Source organism: Bufo bufo, chromosome 4 (genome assembly GCF_905171765.1).
Source record: "Bufo bufo chromosome 4, aBufBuf1.1, whole genome shotgun sequence".
NCBI lineage: Eukaryota > Metazoa > Chordata > Amphibia > Anura > Bufonidae > Bufo > Bufo bufo.
In genome coordinates, this window is record NC_053392.1 from 456,022,965 (window position 1) to 456,041,677 (window position 18,713).

Here is an 18,713-nt window from a genome sequence, read left to right on the forward strand (position 1 = left end):
GGTTTCACCTGTCCCCAGAATATTTTGCCAGTACTGCTGTGGAACATCCAGGTGCTCTTGTGCAAACTGTAAACATGCAGCAATGTTTTTTTTGGACAGCAGTGGCTTCCTCTGTGGTATCCTCCCATGAAATCCATTCTTGTTTAGTGTTTTACGTATCATAGATTCGCTAACAGGGATGTTAGCATATGCCAGAGACTTTTGTAAGTCTTTAGCTGACTCTAGGATTCTCCTTCACCTCATTGAGCTATCTGCGCTGTGCTCTTGCAGTCATCTTTACAGGACGGCCACTTCTAGGGAGAGTAGCAGCAGTGCTGATCTTTCTCCATTTATAGACAATTTGTCTTACCGTGGACTGATGAACAGCAAGGCTTTTGGAGATACTTTTATAACCCTTTCCAGCTTTATGCAAGTCAACAATTCTTAATCGTAGGTCTTCTGAGAGCTCTTTTGTGTGAGGCATCATTCACATCAGGCAATGCTTCTTGTGAAAAGCAAACCCAGAACTGGTGCGTGTTTTTTTTATAGGGCAGGGCAGTTGTAACCAACACCTTCAATCTAATCTCATTGATTGGTCTCATTTGGCTGACACCTCACTCCAATTAGCTCTTGGAGATGTTATTAGTCTAGGGTTTCACATACTTTTTCCATGGTGTGTTCAATAAAAACATGGTAACGTTTAATACTTTGTGTGTTATTAGTTTAAGCAGACTGTGATTGTCTATTGTTGTGACTTAGATTAAGATCAGATCACATTTTATGACCGATTTGTGCAGAAATCCATATCATTCCAAAGGGTTCACATACTTTTTTTTGCAACTGTATATATGTGTGTATATATATATATTTCCCCAGACGTCTCCATGACAGCACAAACTGAGATTGCCTTCCTCTGATAGGACAGGAAAAAGCACACCGAGAGGTTAAAAACCCCACCCCCACCCCTCATCGCCAGTGTTTTTTCCTGTCCTGTCAAGGAAGGAATGCCAGAGAGGTGCTGGGAGCTCTTCTGGGTTCCCTAGTCCTTTTTTCGTTTTTTTACCTTTTTTTCTTCGCACCCTGCTACGGCGGGGTGTCATCTGTTAGACCGGAGGTCGATTCCGGGGTCCGGCTCTTCCCTCCTCCAGGTGCGGTCTATGCCCGGGTCACCCCTCATTCATGGTGATCCCGGCGAAGTTTCCTCTGCGGCGGCGCAGGCGGGCTTGAAGCAGTGCGGTAGGGCGGCTGGAGTGACGCTATGACGCGCTTCCCTCCAGTCGCCAGGTGATGACGTGGCCAGCGTCGTGACGTCACGGAGGCCGTGGCCGGTGCCAAATTCAAAAAGGGACGCCGATTCGGACCGCTCTGAGGCCTCCACGATTCACCCTACCTGCTGACAGCAACGCAAGTGGACGGGAGCTGAGAAGATGAGTGCCCCTACCACTACTGGCTCGGGTCCTGAGCCCCCTACCACTCTGGGCGGTGTGAGTAGCCTGCTGGCACCTTTTCATATTGCATATTTTCCCTACAGTGGTTGACCCTTTCCTCCCTTGTGTGTTGCAGGGAGAAAACGAGTCTACCTCCTCTGTTAAATCCAGATCCAGGAAGTGCGGCGTCTGTTCTAAGCACCTTTCTTCCTCAGGGTCCAAGTTACTGTGTAAGGACTGCACCTCTACCGTGGTGAAGGCGGAGTCCTCTAGTTTTATGGAGGAGATCAATACTCTGGTCAGAACGGAGGTCCAATCAGCGTTGGCCGCTAGGGACCCCCTGCCTCCCCTATACCCCAGCCCTGTCAGGGCCACAGACCACCCTCCTCCAGAGGCCTTGACTACTCTGGGAGTGACCTGGACTCGGCCGACTCTGTTTTGTCAGATGTGGGGACTTCTACTAGATCTCAGGAATTGGAGGAAAGTAGTGAGTACAGGAGATGCCTCTTTAACCCAGAGGATATCGAAGAATTGATCCGAACCATCAGAGCCACTATTAAGATGGAGGTCCCTAAGAGGTCCAAGTCAGTCCAGGAGGAGATTTTTGGGGGTTTAGGGGAGAGGCACAAATCGGTGGTCCCGGTCCCGGACAAGGTCCAGAAGATGTTACGGGCAGAATGGGAGAAGCCGGAGAAGGGTTCCTTTATCCCACAGGGCCTCAAAAGGAGATACCCCTTCGACGTAGCGGACTTTGCCGACTGGGAGGCCATTCCCAGGGTGGACGCTCCCGTTGCTAAGGTAGCGAAACGAACGATCCTTCCGTTTGAGGACGCATCGCAGCTCAAGGACCCTCTAGATAGGAAAGCCGAGAGTCTGCTCAAGAGAACCTGGGAAGCTACAGCAGCTCTCCTAAAACCGGGGGTAGCAGCGACGTGTGTGGCTCGTACACTCGCAGTGTGGCTTGAACAACTAGAGCACCATATACAGGGCTCCAGATGGCGACCAAAATGGTCGCCAATGCGCCTTAAAATTTGCAGATGGCGACAAGACTTTTTAGTCTTGTCGCCATTTGCGACTGTACCGCCGCGATCCTGCGCAGCCTAAGTTCTCTTCAGTAGCACAGTGGAGAAGGAAGGAGTCCCTCCCTCTCCACTGTGACGCGGCTGCCACTACCACCAATGGGGAGATAGGAGGGGAGGAGCTGTCGCCACTGCGCCACCATTGAATGTAAAACATAAGTGTCGGCAGCGGTATCACAGACCCGGCACCCGGCCTCAATAACAGGGCATGCGTTCCGCGGCAATTAACCCCTTAGGTGCCACAGATCGCATGCCCTGTTATTGAGGCCGGGTGCCGGGTCTGTTATACCGCTGCAGACAATTGTATAAAGGAGTTAAAGAGGACCTTTCATGGGTCCAATGAATATGAACTTAGTAGCAGGCTGCATAGAGCGGCGCCCAGGGATCTAAGTGCACTTACTATTATTCCTGGGCGCTGCTCCGTTCACCCTCTGTGGCCCCCAGTATTTTCAACATTCAGAGCAAGGAGGAGTAGACTCCAGTATCTCTCAGTCTCCATGACAGCAGCGCTGTCCAATCAGAGCGCAGAGCGAGGGAGGTTTTTTTTCTCCCTGGCTCTGAGCTCTGCGCTGTGATTGGACAGCGCTGCTGTCGGGGAGAAGGAGAGACACTGGAGTCTACTCCTCCTTGCTCTGAATGTTGAAATTACCGGGGGACACAGCGGGTGAACGGAGCGGCGCCCAGGAATAATAGTAAGTGCACTTAGATCCCTGGGCGCCGCACTATGCAGCCTGCTACTAAGTTCATATTCATTGGACCCACGAAAGGTCCTCTTTATTTACATTCATTGGTGGTGCGCCCCCCCAAAGCCTCCCCCCCCCCATTATCACTGGCCACAAGTCGTCGTCGTCCCCCCATTGTTATATGGTGGCCACAGGGTCCCATCCCCTTCATTGGTGGCAGTGGCAGATTACACTGCTGGGGCTCACATCATTACCATGGCAGCCAGGACGCTACTGAAGCCCTGGCTGCCATGTTCAGCTCCCTGCTGCTGTGTGCACAGGGCAGCAGGGAGATGTGTGAGATCCTATTCACCCTGATAGAGATCTATCAGGGTGAATAGCACAAGGGATGAAAAGATCCAGGTTCTAGTCCCTAAGGGAAGAAATGGTTATTAAATAAAAAGTAAAGAAAAAACAAAAAAAACACCAAAATACTAAAAGTTTAAATGGCCCCCTTCCCAGTTTTACATATAAAATTTACAAATAATAAAGAATAAACATATTACATATCGCCACGTCCCAAAAAGTGTGAGCTATTAAAATATTTAAAAATATGTCCGCTCGGTGAAGGCCGTAACAGAAAAAAAACCTCTAAGGCCCCTTTCACACGAGCGAGTTTTCCGCGCGGATGCGTTGCGGGAGGTGAACGCATTGCATCCGCACGGAATCCTGACCCATTAATTTCTATGGGGCTGTTCACATGAGCGGTGATTTTCACGCATCACTCGTGCGTTGCGTGAAAATCGCAGCATGCTCCTCTTTGTGCGTTTTTCACGTAACGCAAGCCCCATAGAAATGAATGGGGTTGCGTGAAAATCGCAAGCAAGTGCGGATGCGGTGCGATTTTCACGCATGGTTTCTAGGAGACGATCCGGATGGAGACCCGATCATTATTATTTTCCCTTATAACATGGTTTTAAGGGAAAATAATAGCATTCTGAATACAGAATGCATAGTAAAACAGCGCTGGAGGGGTAAAAAAAAAAATTAAAATCATTTAACTCACCTTAATCCACTTGATCGCGTAGCCCGGTATCACTTCTGTCCCCTTTACTGAATAGGACCTGTGGTGAGCATTAATTATAGGTCAAGGACCTTTGATGACGTCACTCCGGTCATCACATGGTACGTCACATGATCTTTTACCATGGTGAATCACCATGGTAAAAGATCATTTGACGTACCATGTGATGACCGGAATGACGTCACCATAGGTCCTGTTGCTGCACAGAGATCAGATGAAGCCAGAAGGAGATGCCGGGCCGCGAACAAGTGGAGTAAGGTGAGCTAAAAATTTTTTTTAATTTTTTTTAACTCCTCCAGCGATGTTTTACTATGCATTCTGTATTCAGAATGCTATTATTTTCCCTTATAACCATGTTATAAGGGAAAATAATACTATTTACAGAACACCGATCCCAAGCCCGAACTTCTGTGAAGAAGTTCGGGTTTGGGTACCAAACACGCGCGATTTTTCTCACGCGAGTGCAAAACGCATTATAATGTTTTGCACTCGTGCGGAAAAATCGCGGGTGTTCCCGCAACGCACCCGCACATTTTCCCGCAACGCCCGTGTGAAAGAGGCCTAAACCACGCAATTCGACATTTTTAGTCACCTTGTCCCACAGAAGATGTCCCTGGATGTGAGAGGTATGTGGTGCTGTTTTCTCCTATATGTAGAGCTGGCTCACTACTGTGACCTGTGTCTCATCTTTTCAAAGTCCTTTTTTTTTTTAATATATGCATTTTAAATTTGGCGACTAAAAAAATGTAATTTGGCTCCTAAATTTTTTTGTTTAGGAGCCAATGGCTCCTGGTCATTTTTTTTTGTCTGGAGCACTGATATAGCGAATAAGGCCCATCGGAAGGAGATCCTGCACAGTATTCCTCTTCTGAAGAAGGCCACTTTCTTCCTTGCCGATGCCGCTGCAGAATCGGTTAGGCTATCTGCCCACACGGCGGTCCTGTCCAATACCATCAGACGGGTACTGTGGCTTAAGGCCTGGTCGGGCGACACCGTATCAAAAAACAGGCTGATATCTCTACCCTTACACTGTCAATACGTGTTCGGGTTTGACCTGGACAAGATCCTTGAGAACGCCACGGACCGTAAGATGAGCTTTCCAGAGGACAAATCCAAGTCAAGGAGACAGTTTTTTCGGAGGCCCCAGCAGGAACCCGGGGCCTATAGGAGGAGTCGCGAGGGTCGCGGATTTACAAGAGGCGGGAGAGGAAAGTTTTTTCCTTAATCCCAACAGGGGAGATTCCTCTTCATCAAAACAATGACATCATTCCGGTCGGAGGGAGGCTCAGCTCCTTTCTAGGGGTTTGGGAACAAACCATCACGGATCCGTATATATTAGGCATCGTAGAACATGGCTACACTATAGAACTGGATTCCCTTCCTCCGCAGAGGTTCGTCCTGACCAAGCTCACCAGGGGCCTTGAGTCTCCCTTATCCGAGGGCGTAAGAAACTTATTACGCCTGGGGGCAGTAGAAAGGGTCCCTGCCGGAGAATTGGGGATGGGTCACTATTCCCCCTTATTCCTGGTCCGGAAATCGAATGGCAATTTTCGGACCATCATAAATTTAAAACCCCTGAACAAACACATCACCTACCACAAGTTCAGGATAGAGACCGTCAAGTCAGCGGTGAAGCTTATCAAAAGACGGTCTATGATGGCTACAATAGACCTCTCCGACGCATACTTCCATATCCCAATACAGGTCCGTTCCTGAAGATATCTGAGGTTCGCGGTGGAGCAAGGCGGGACAGTTTGCCACTATCAGTTCAAGTGCCTCCCGTTCGGCATATCATCGGCACCCCGCATATTCACCAAGGTTATGGCGGAGGTCGTAGCCTCCCTAAGCAAGGAGGGGATAATAATCGTCCCTTACCTAGACGACCTGCTAATAGTAGCGGAAACCTCAGATCTACTTCACAGACACATCCAAGGGGTTCTCTTGCGCCTCCAGAGCTTGGGCTGGTTTGCAACCGGGAGAAATCCGACATGTTCCCAGACCATCGGAAGGTATTCCTGGGTATTCTCTTGGATTCAGCTCTTGAAAAATCCTTTCTCCCTCCGCTAAAGGTACAGAAGCCGAAGTCAAGGGTCCTCCACTTCACCAAGCAGTCCCGTTGCTCAATAAGGCAGGGCATGGAAATGCTGGGCCATCTCACCTCCTGCATCCCTGCGGTAGCCTGGGCCCAATTCCATATGAGACCCTTACAGAAGCTGGTTCTAAAACAATGGAACAGGTATCGATCATCCCTGGACCAAGAGTTGTCAGTGTCCCGGGAGGTAAAGGCTTCACTGGGCTGGTGGCTCAAGACCAAGAACCTGGAAACGGGAGTTCCATGGAGGCAGGAGGGTGTGCTTTCCCTCACAACGGACGCCAGCTCTTGGGGCTGGGGGGCCCTCACGGCTTCAGAGACTTTTCAAGGGTTTTGGTCTGAGGATCAGAGAAGGATGTCCTCCAACTACAGAGAACTCCGTGCGGTTTGTTAAGGCCTCAGGCCCATCCAAATACAGGCCAAAAATCGCCACGTACTGGTCATTCGGACAATTCCACAGTGGTGGCATTTATCCAGCACCAGGGAGGAACAAGACACGGTCACCTCCAGAGGCTCTCAGACCGAATCTTCTTTTGGGCAGAAAAGAATCTACAATCCCTTGCGGCAGTACATCTGAAGGGATCCCTGAATCTCCAGGCGGATTACCTCAGTCGGCAAAGTCTGAATCCAGGCGAATGGTCTTTGTCCCAGACCACCTTCCAACAGATTCAGGATCGTTTGGGGAATCTTACCCTAGACCTGTTCGCATCAGCAAAGAATCGCAAGGTTCAGAATTTCTTCTCCCTTAATCGAAGAGACCCATGTGTGGCAATAGACGCTTTTACCCAGAGCTGGACGACGGGCCTAGTCTACGCCTTTCCCTCGATACCAGTAATCCCAAGAGTGCTCCAAAAGTTTCAGTCCGAAAGGTGCAGACTGATTCTGGTGGTCCCATTCTGGCCCAGGAGAAGCTGGTTCGGGCTCCTCAGCCCGGAAGATCCCATCCGTTTCCTGCCGGAGGAGGGTCTTCTAACCCAGGGTCCCATACCGCACCCCAATACCAACCTCCTCAAGCTGTCCGCCTGGATTCTGAAAATCCCTCTTGCTAGGTCTAGGGCTCTCTGAAAGAGTAGTTAAGACCCTCTTACTCAGTAGGAAGTCCAACACCTCCAAAGCGTACCTCAAGGTTTGGAGAAAGTCAGGTTCATCCAGTCCACCCCTAATATCCCTCTTATCCTGGAATTCCTCCAGGATGGGCTGGATTTGGGTCTTGCTCCTAACACATTGCGAGTGTCAGGTGTCGGCCTTGGGGGCCCTCTATAATACCAGCCTTTGAGGTCCCCTGGGTAGCAAGATTCCTGAAAGCGGCAGATCGACTAAATCCCCGAGTCAGGAATATGGTCGCACCATGGAACCTCAACACAGTCCTTTTGGGGCTGTCTGATGTTCCGTTTGAGCCTCTTCTCTCCCTATCTATTAAGTGGCTCACTCTGAAAACCATCTTCCTAGTGGCCATATCTTCCGCAAGGAGGGTTTGCGAGCTCCAGGCTCTGTCTATACAGGAACCCTTCCTCAAGGTGCTAGATGACCAGATCGTTTTCAAATTAGACCCCTGTTTTCTCCCCAAAGTGGTCTCCTCCTTTCATAGGTCGCAAGATATAGTTATCCCGTCTTTCTTTCCTAACCCTAAAGACGAGCAGGAATCTAGATTCCACAATTTAGACGTTAGGCGTTCAGTTCTTCATTATTTACACGCCACAGAGGAGTGGCGTATCGATAAAAAAAATTTTATCCAATTTGCAGGTCCAAATAGGGGTAAGGAGGCAGCTAAGAGCTCTATATCCTGCTGGATTAGATGCACCATCTCCGAGGCCTATAAAGCCTCTGGCAAGGAGGCTCCTACATCCCTTAGAGCCCACTCGGTTAGATCGGTCTCCACTTCTTGGGCTGAAAGAGCCTCTGCTTTGTTAGAACAGATCTGCAGGGCAGCTACCTGGAAGAGGGCCCACACCTTCACCAAGCATTATAGGGTGGATGTGTTTGCTGACGAGGACTTGGCCTTTGGACGTAAAGTCCTAGGTGCTGTAGACCTCCCCCCCCCCCCCCCCCCCCTAGACTATTTGGCTAGTTTTATGTTCTACCCCTTGTCCTAGTCCTGTTATAATACACTGGCGATGAGGGGTGGGGGTGGGGTTTTTAACCTCCTTTCCTGTCCTATCAGAGGAAGGCAATCTCAGTTTGTGCTGTCATGGAGACTTCCAGGAAACCGGATTACCGGTGAGTGTAATACTCACATATATATGCCAGTTTTAGGGAAAAAATGTTTACTCATTTCCCTAGTTCTGTTGTTTCTTTGTTGACCTGCAGTTGCAAAACTGTGTGGCATATACCAACAATCTCTGAGATTTTCCTCATGAATATTAGTGGGTATAAACAAATACTGCCTTTCTCCTCTCCCCGCTCTGCAAAGGGAGTGAATAAAATTGCAGCCATGCCAGCATTCTGTGACTGCTGGGATACTCAGCAGCATGTTGTATGTGTGGGACTACAAGTCCCAGCTTTACATTACAATGAAATTGCTGATAAACACAGAATCTACCTCTTACTCCTTACATGTTCTTGTGCAATGCTCTGCAGACGCTTATTTACGGCCTTCATAAGAGCACAGAGGAGCTAACTCCTTTGGTCCTTGTCAACTTTGTGTTTCAGGTTTGAGGAGGTAGGATCCTGTGCACCGCATTGTAGGAACCAGTGCCTGGTTAAATCTTCTGTCACCCTTCTTTTGTAGGGAGAAGAGGAAGCCTTGCAGCTGCTGAGTACAGAGCCTCCAACCCTGACTTTGTTCTGTTTGTGGTAGAATCCAGTAGGACAGGACATACAGGGCAGACGGCTAAGTCAGCAGATCAGACATTGCAAGGGGCATGTCGTGTTGCTCCAACCAGCACAGCCTACAGTGATGCTCAGTGCACAAAGCAGACCTGCTCTTTCTTGCAGGCCAGGCTTGTGCACGGAACGTCATCAGAGCAGAGATCATGTGATGCTTGGCTAACTAGAAGAATAGGGCCACTGTAGATGAAGTCAGTGAATTAACAATCCTTTAAATTTCTTTAGTTAGAAACATACAAAGGGAAAAAAGTTCTTTAAAGACTCCTTTAATACTGGGTTAGGATATTTTTCTTGTTTACAGGCTTTGCAATTTTGACAGTTGTTTTTATGATGTACTAAACAAATGTACTTATGAAATGTTATATAAGAAATCTTGATATTATTTTTTTCTTTTAGACCATTGGATGAATGTATGCACCTTGTGTGCTGCGGGCTTTATAACCTTTTATGTGGAGTGGTAATCACTATGCCCGATATCATGGTAGCTGATGTTTTGAAAAAAATTATACAAGCCGATGTCCTCATAGTGTTAGTCAATCATCCATCTACACTTATTCAACAAGGAGTCCTGAAAGTAAGATTTTATCTTTCTTAATTGTTAGTTTATCCCTCTTATTGTGCATGTCTTAAAGAACCTGTGACCATGAAATCCAGTGCTATATGCAGTTATCATGTTCTAGAGAAGCAGAATCTAAATATTCAACAAAACGTAATCAATACCTCTGCTTTCTGAGTTCATTTTAACACAAGTGCCGTCTTATCAATGACTGACCGCAATCTCTGTTTACACACTTAGGCTACATGTACACAAACGTTCCGTTTTTTGTGGTCCGCAAACCGCGGATCCGCAAAAACGGAAGCCGCCCGTGTGCCTTCCGCAATTTGCGTAACGGAACAGGTGTCCTATTGTAGAAATGCCTATTTTTGTGCGCAAAACAGACAAGAATAGGACATGCTATATATTTTTTGCGGTGCCACGGAACGGAGCAAAGGATGCAGACAGCACACGGAGTGCTGTCCGCATATTTTGAGGCCCCATTGAAGTGAAAAACTGCGGCTCGGATGCGGACATGAAAAATGGTCGTGTGCATGAGGCCCTATGCAGATAATGCTATCAATTACTTAAGACCATCAATATGGCGATTGAGCTCAGAAAGAGCAAAGATGTAAATGACTTAATTACAAGTTAAAATTAATTAATCCCCACAAAACTATGTATCAATCTGCTCAGTTCTTCCTGCTTTATGACATGCTATCTGCAGATTGCACTACATTTCATTGTTTATAGCTTTCTTTAAATCTCTGCTTTCTAAATTCTTATAAGTGACGAGGGGTGGACTGGGAAGTTAGTGGCCTTGGGGGGGAAAAAAACCTAAAAGTAGCCCCTTGTTGTAGGTGGGTCCAAACTGACAGAAAGTGGGGCATCATATTTAGGCATGGACAATAGAAGGAGACAGGGCTGCCCCAGCACAACCAAATACTAAAGTGCAGCACAAAATACTGCCTCTGCAAAACCAAATACCATAGTGCAGCACAAAACACAAAATATTACTGTATAAACTCTTACACCTAGAAGTTTATTTATCACTGAAAATGTCATTGTGTATAGCTAAGCAAAGAACAGAGATTTAAATGTATAACTAACAAGCTTTGTTATAATATATTCGAGATAGTTTTGGTGTCGGCACTAGTGCCTCTTTATGGGCTATGTATGGAGTTTCATGCGCCTGTCGTGTGATTCATAGGCGGTTATCAGCAGTATAGACCAAGTTCACATGTAGTATGAAAGAATAATTAACTTGAGGCACTCACTAAGTTCCTTTTCAGCTTTTTTATTCAGATTTAAAACATGGTGGCTGATGCGTGCACTCACTCAGCTACAGACGACGGCCATTTCATGCTGACTACGCTCTCTGGCCTTCCACGTGGTGGCGGCACGCATGTCTCTTTATGCAGGATATGAAGTCATCACCATGGCAACAATATACAAATATTTATTTAAAAACAAAGCACCATTGCACATATTACTAAATGAAAACTGCTACGTCATTCTTTTCATTAAAGCCTAGAGGCCCCATTGCATTTGTCTTAATTATCCAAGAGGCTTCTTTTTGAAGTAGTGCTTTCCCACATGGGCAAAATATACCATAAACCAAATACTGTGTTTTACATGATATAAACTGTCTCACAGTATATTTTACTCCTCCTATATTTAGATACTATCTAAATTTGGACCGGCCTAGAAAATGGGGCCACAGTTTTTCTTTTTTCAAGGGACACTTTAAGTTCCCATTCTGCCTCTGTCGTATTCTATAAGATGCTGCCTTCAGATTGCTATGTGACAGGTTTAAAGCCTGTGACAAGTCGATCAAACATGCCAAATTTAGTGGGTCCATCTTACGTGTGTTACAGGCACTATTGTGGATAGAATGAATTGGGCATGTTGAATTTAAATGCCAGATTTTTTTGTTCTTCGATAAGATGCTGCCAGAAGTGGCATGCCCTGGCTTAGTCCCCTCTTCCAGCTGAAAACACATTCTTGTGTATGGGGTAGTTGAAAGGGATAGCAGTTCAGTAGAGCTATTATGGGCAACTTTATTTTTCTTAAGGTTTTTAATAATTTTGAAACATATATTTTTGCACAAAATATTTTTATATTTTTCCACAGGATGGGCTATAACAGTCTGATCAACAGGACTCCCTGATACCTTGCACCCCTGTCAATCAGCTGTTCTACATTAGCCCCAGCACCAAAAGTTGGCGCCAGATCTGCAAAGCTCTGTCCGTTGTACAATGAACGAAGCTTGTTTTTGCAGTGCCACTCCCACTGAGGTGACGGTGTGCAGTGGTGCATCAGCAACATCCACTGCACAACAAATGGAGCTTGGAAGTTCTGATGTAGACTTCGGGCACAGAAACTGAAGAACAGCTATTTGACGGAGTGTGGGAGGTTGGATCCCCACTGAACAGGTAGTGAAGGTCTATCCTGAGGATAGGTCTTCACTTGTAAAGAGTTGGACAACCCCTTTAAGGGTCTAGCAGATGGTACAGAAACGATTCTAGTGAAATGAAAATTCCTTGCAGTTTCTGCTAAACGTTGGGCCCACATAGCACATCCTTTCTAAATCTCTCATAGCTGGTGTGTTGACTTAAAGGGAGTCTGTCACTAACTTCAGTCATGTCAAGCTGTTAATACCACATTGTAGGTCACACACACAGAAAACACATGGTACCACGACACCTACTGTGGGCAGCGACATACATCAGTCTAATGTGCATGCGCCACTTACTGGCATCCATTGTACAAGCAGGAGACCGTACCGCTGCCGACAGTGGTTATCCTCTGGAGCATTCATGGGCCGGCACTGGTGTTCGTGATAGGCACATAAAATAGATACTGGACAGGCGAACTGCGATGAGGGGGAGGAGTTTTCACAGAGTAACACTGAGGCACCTGGGCACTTTGAGCAGCAAACACCGTCCCTGGGCACTTGCAAACCCCATTTGCGTGTAAACTTCATTTTTAGAACATTGCAGTTACAGAAGTGGCAAAAAAATTACCATGTGTTATCTTTGTGTGTGACCCACAACGTGGTATTAACAGCTTCACATGACTGAAGTTGGTGACAGACTCCCTTTAACCTCTTTAGGACACATGATGTACCAATACGGCATGTTGTCCTGGTACTTAAGGACACATGACGTACCGATACGTCATGTGTATTTCTGATCATCGCCGCCCGGTGGGCAGTAATCGGAACAAGGTGCCTGCTCAAATTGTTGAGCAGGCACCTTGGCTAAATGCGCACCTGTGACCCCCCCCCCCCCCCCCACCCCCGTTTCGGCAATCGCCGCAAACCGCAGGTCAATTCAGACCTGCGGTTTGCAGCTTTTTATGGTGTAGCGGGCGGTGATGCCATCGGGTCCCCATGGCGCTGTAGGTGGGACACGATGGCATGAAAGGCAGCGCGATGCCTTCCTGAGGCATCGCCGCTGCCTTCATGTGACGTGCCTGTGAGATCCAGCCCCCTGAATCTCACAGGCTGGAAGCTGTATGAGTAATACACACAGTATTACTCATACAGCCAATGCATTCCAATACAGAAGTATTGGAATGCATTGTAAAGGATTAGACCCCCAAAAGTTGAAGTCCCAAAGTGGGACAAAAAATAAAGTGAAAAAAAAAAGTTTCCCCCCCCAAAAATTAAGTTTCAAGTAAAAATAAACAAAAACGTCATTTTCCTCAAGTAAAGTAAAAAAAAATTGGTAAAAAATGGGGGGGGGGGGGAGTTGACATATTAGGTATCGCCGCGTCCGTATCGACCGGCTCTATAAAAATATCACATGACCTAACCCCTCAGATGAACACCTGAACAAATAAAAAAAATAAAAACTGTTCTAAATAAACCATTTTTTTGTCACCTTACATCACAAAAAGTAAAACAGCAAGCGATCAAAAAGGCTTATGCCCACAAAAATAGTACCAATCCAACCATCACCTCATCCCGCAAAAAATTAGCCCCTACCTAAAAAAAATCTGGCTCAGAATATAGAGACACTAAAACACCTTTTTATTGTTTTAAAAAAGCTGTTATTGTGTAAAACTTACATTAAAAAAAAGTATACATATTAGGTATCGCCACGTCCGTATCGACCGGCTCTATAAAAATATCACATGACCTAACCCCTCAGATGAACACCATAAAAAATAAAAACTATGCTAAATAAACCATTTTTTGTCACTTTACATCACAAAAAGTGTAATAGCAAGCGATCAAAAAGTCATATGCACCCTAAAATAGTGCCACTCAAACCGTCATCTCATGCTGCAAAAATCATACCCTACCCAAGATAATCGCCCAAAAAATGGAAAAAACTATAGCTCTCACACTATGGAAACACTAAAACATGATTTTTTTTTTGTTTAAAAAATGAAATCATTGTGTAAAACTTACATAAATAAAAAAAAAAGTATACATATTAGGTATCGTCACGTCCATGACAACCTGCTCTATAAAAGTACCACATGATCTAACCTGTCAGATGAATGTTGTCAATAACAAAAAATAAAAACTGTGCCAAAACAGCTATTTCTTGTTACCTTTCCTCACAAAAAGTGTAATATAGAGCAACCAAAAATCATATGTACCCTAAACTACTACCAACAATACTGCCACCCTATCCCGTAGTTTCTAAAATGGGGTCACTTTTTTGGAGTTTCTACTCTAGGGGTGCATCAGGGGGGCTTCAAATGGGACATGGTGTCAAAAACACAGTCCAGCAAAATCTGCCTTCCAAAAACCGTACGGCATTCCTTTCCTTCTGCGCCCTGCCGTGTGCCCGTACAGCGGTTTACGACCACATATGGGGTGTTTATGTAAACTACAGAATCGGAGCCATAAATATTGAGTTTTGTTTAGCTGTTGACCCTTGCTTTGTAACTGGAAAAAAATTATTAAAATGGAAAATCTGCCAAAAAAGTAAAATTTTGAAATTGTATCTCTATTTTCCATTAATTCTTGTGGAACACCTAAAGGGTTAACAAAGTTTGTAAAATCAGTTTTGAATACCTTGAGGGGTATACTTTCTAGAATGGGGTCATTTTTGGGTGGTTTCTATTATGTAAGCCTAACAAAGTGACTTCAGACCTGAACTGGTCCTTGAAAAGTGGGTTTTTGAAAATTTCAGAAAAATTTCAAGGTTTGCTTCTAAACTTCTAAGCCTTGTAACATCCCCATAAAATAAAATTTCATTCCCAAAATGATCCAAACATGAAGTAGACATATGGGGAATGTAAAGTAATTACTATTTTTGTAAGTATTACTATGTATTATAGAAGTAGAGAAATTGAAACTTGGAAATTTGCAATTATTTACATATTTTTTGTAAATTTGGTATTTTTTTTATAAATAAAAATTATAAATTTTTTACTTCATTTTACCAATGTCGTGAAGTACAATATTTGACGAAAAAACTATCTTAGAATGGCCTGAATAAGTCAAAGTGTTTTAAAGTTATCACCACTTAAAGTGACACTGGTCAGATTTGCAAAAAATGGCTTGGTCCTTAAGGTGAAAATGAGCCCGGTCCCTAAGGGGTTAAATTCATTGTCAGTCAGTATATACTGTGTCATTATGGCCATACTGTCATTAACCCCTTCAAGACCAGGCTAGTTTTTACCTTCAGCACCAGGCCATTTTTAGAAAATCAGACGTCACTTTATAAGGTAATACCTTTAAAACCCTTTTACTTATCCAGGCCATTCTGAGATTTTCTCGTCACATATTGTACTATTTGACAGTGGTAAAATTGAGTTAAAAAAAAAATACAAAATTTACCAAAAATTTGAAAAAACTTCCAAATTTTAATTTCTCTACTTTTATAATAGACAGTAATACCTCCAAAAATGGTTGTTACTTTACATTCCCCATATGTCTACTTCATGTTTGAATCATTTTGTAAATGACATTTTATTTTTTGGGAGCGTTAAAAGGATTAGAAGTTTAGAAGCAAATCTTGAAATTTTTAAGAAAATTTCCAAAACCCACTTTTTAAGGACCAGTTCAGGTCTGAAGTCACTTTGTGAGGCTTACATAATAGAAACCAACCAAAAATGACCCCATTTTAGAAACTACACCCCTCAAGGTATTTAAATCAGATTTTACAAACTTTGTTAACCTTTAGGTGTTCCATAAGAATTAAAGGAATATGGAGATGAAATTTCACTTTTTTGGCAGTTTTTTCCCAGTAACAAAGCAATTCTGTATATTACAGAAACACCCAATTTGTGATGGTAAACTGCTGTACGGGCACACGGCAGGACGCAGAAGGAATGGAACGCCATATGGTTTTGGAGGGCCATGTCACATTTGAAGACCCCCTGATGCACCCCTAGAGTAGAAACTCCAAAATAATGACCCCATTTTGGAAACCACGGGATAAGGTGGCAGTTTTGTTGGTACTATTTTAGGGTACATACACTGCTCAAAAAAATAAAGGGAACACAAAAATAAAACATCCTAGATCTGAGTTAATTAAATATTCTTCTGAAATACTTTGTTCTTTACATAGTTAAATGTGCTGACAACAAAATCACACAAAAATTAAAAAATGGAAATCTAATTTTTCAACCCATGGAGGTTTGGATTTGGAGTCACACTCAAAATTAAAGTGGAAAAACACACTACAGGCGGATCCAACTTAATGTCCTTAAAACAAGTCAAAATGAGGCTCAGTAGTGTGTGTGGCCTCCACGTGCCTGTTTGACCTCACTACAACGCCTGTGCATGCTCCTGATGAGGTGGTGGACGGTCTCCTGAGGGATCTCCTCCCAGACCTGGACTAAAGCATCTGCCAACTCCTGGACAGTCTGTGGTGCAACGTGACGTTGGTGGATAGAGCGAGACATGATGTCCCAGATGTGCTCAATTGGATTCAGGTCTGGGGAACGGGCGGGCCAGTCCATAGCATCAATGCCTTCGTCTTGCAGGAACTGCTGACACACTCCAGCCACACGAGGTCTAGCATTGTCTTGCATTAGGAGGAACCCAGGGCCAACCGCACCAGCATATGGTCTCGCAAGGGGTCTGAGGATCTCATCTCGGTACCTAATGGCAGTCAGGCTACCTCTGGCGAGCACATGGAGAGCTGTGCGGCCCTCCAAAGAAATGCCACCCCACACCATTACTGACCCAATGCCAAAACGGTCATGCTGGAGGATGTTGCAGGCAGCAGAACGTTCTCCACGGCGTCTCCAGACTCTGTCACGTCTGTCACATGTGCTCAGTGTGAACCTGCTTTCATCTGTGAAGAGCACAGGGCGCCAGTGGCGAATTTGCCAAACTTGGTGTTCTCTGGCAAATGCCAAACGTCCTGCACAGTGTTGGGCTGTAAGCACAACCCCCACCTGTGGACGTCGGGCCCTCATATCACCCTCATGGAGTCTGTTTCTGACCGTTTGAGCAGACATATGCACATTTGTGGCCTGCAGGAGGTCATTTTGCAGGGCTCTGGCAGTGCTCCTCCTGTTCCTCCTTGCACAAAGGCGGAGGTAGCGGTCCTGCTGCTGGGTTGTTGCCCTCCTACGGCCTCCTCCACGTCTCCTGATGTACTGGCCTGTCTCCTGGTAGCGCCTCCATGCTCTGGACACTACGCTGACAGACACAGCAAACCTTCTTGCCACAGCTCGCATTGATGTGCCATCCTGGATAAGCTGCACTACCTGAGCCACTTGTGTGGGTTGTAGACTCCGTCTCATGCTACCACTAGAGTGAAAGCACTGCCAGCATTCAAAAGTGACCAAAACATCAGTCAGGAAGCATAGGAACTGAGAAGTAGTCTGTGGTCATCACCTGCAGAACCACTCCTGGGGTTGTCTTGCTAATTGCCTATAATTTCCACCTGTTGTCTATCCTGTTTGCACAACAGCATGTGAAATTGATAGTCACTCAGTGTTGTTTTCTAAGTGGACAGTTTGATTTCACAGAAGTGTGATTGACTTGGAGTTACATTGTGTTGTTTAAGTGTTCCCTTTATTTTTTTGAGCAGTGTATGATTTTTGGTTGCTCTATATTACACTTTTTAGGAGGCAAGGTAACAAAAAATAGCAAACAGTTATGGCACCATTTTTTTTTTTGTTATTTACAATGTTTATCTAAGAGGTTAGACCATGAGCTATTTTTATAGAGCAGGTTGTTACAGATGCGACAATACCAAATATGACTATAATATTACATAATAAAGCATTTTTGAAAAAAATATATTTTTTTAGTGTCTCCATATTCTGAAAGCCATATTTTTTTTTTTTTTTTTGGGCGACTGTCTCAAATAGGGTCTCATTTCTTGCGGGATGAGAGGATGGTTTAATTGGTATGACTTTTTGATAGCTTGGTATTACACTGTTTATGTAAGGTAACAAAAAAGGCTTTTTTAAACCCTTTTTTTTTTCTTTAAATTTCCTCATGGGCTTCCGTAGGCTGGCAGGTCCAATGCTTGTGTAAGGCATCGGTGCTGCCATGGCAACCATCGACCCCCTTCTAGCGCGGCGAGGGGTGGCGATGGAGTCAGAGGTAGCCCCCTCCCTCTGTATTCCCCACATGTGCCGCCATCATTGCTGACTGCCGCACGTGAAAGGGTTAATCCGCGGGTATCACCGCACACAGCGATGCCGGCGGACGCAGCAGGGGCCCGGCTATCATTAACAGCCGGGCCTGTGCTGCGGATCGGGCGGGTGCAGCTCCTTCACCCGCCCGATCCAATCACTTACATGCACGTGAGGATGCGGCAAGGAGCCACATTCGCTCACGTACATGTACGTGAGGATGCGGTCATGTGATCGTCAGGGCCGGGTGAGTGCAGGAGCTGTCAGGTCTTCCACAGATCTCGATCAGCCCTGCACTGAGGCTGTACAGTCTCTTTGGGGGGTGTAATTTCCCTTGTACTGGGGCTACTATGTCAGCCCCAGTTACAAGAGAAAGCAATAGTGAAAAAAAAAAAGAAAAGTTAAATGTCCCCCAGAGGTCTAAAAAAAAATAAAGGTTTTATAAAAATAAAAGTTTCACATTT

At 45.3% G+C, this 18,713-nt stretch overlaps 1 protein-coding gene across 2 annotated transcripts in view; it reads left to right on the forward strand.

Annotated features, from left to right (window-relative positions):
- Positions 1 to 18,713, forward strand: part of LYST (lysosomal trafficking regulator) — a 736,927-nt gene that overhangs the window by 321,934 nt on the left and 396,280 nt on the right. For both annotated transcript variants that reach the window (XM_040429442.1, XM_040429443.1), the window contains one exon: positions 9,546 to 9,723. In XM_040429442.1, the coding sequence (XP_040285376.1) occupies positions 9,546 to 9,723 (178 nt within the window). The remainder of the gene's footprint in view (positions 1 to 9,545; positions 9,724 to 18,713) is intronic.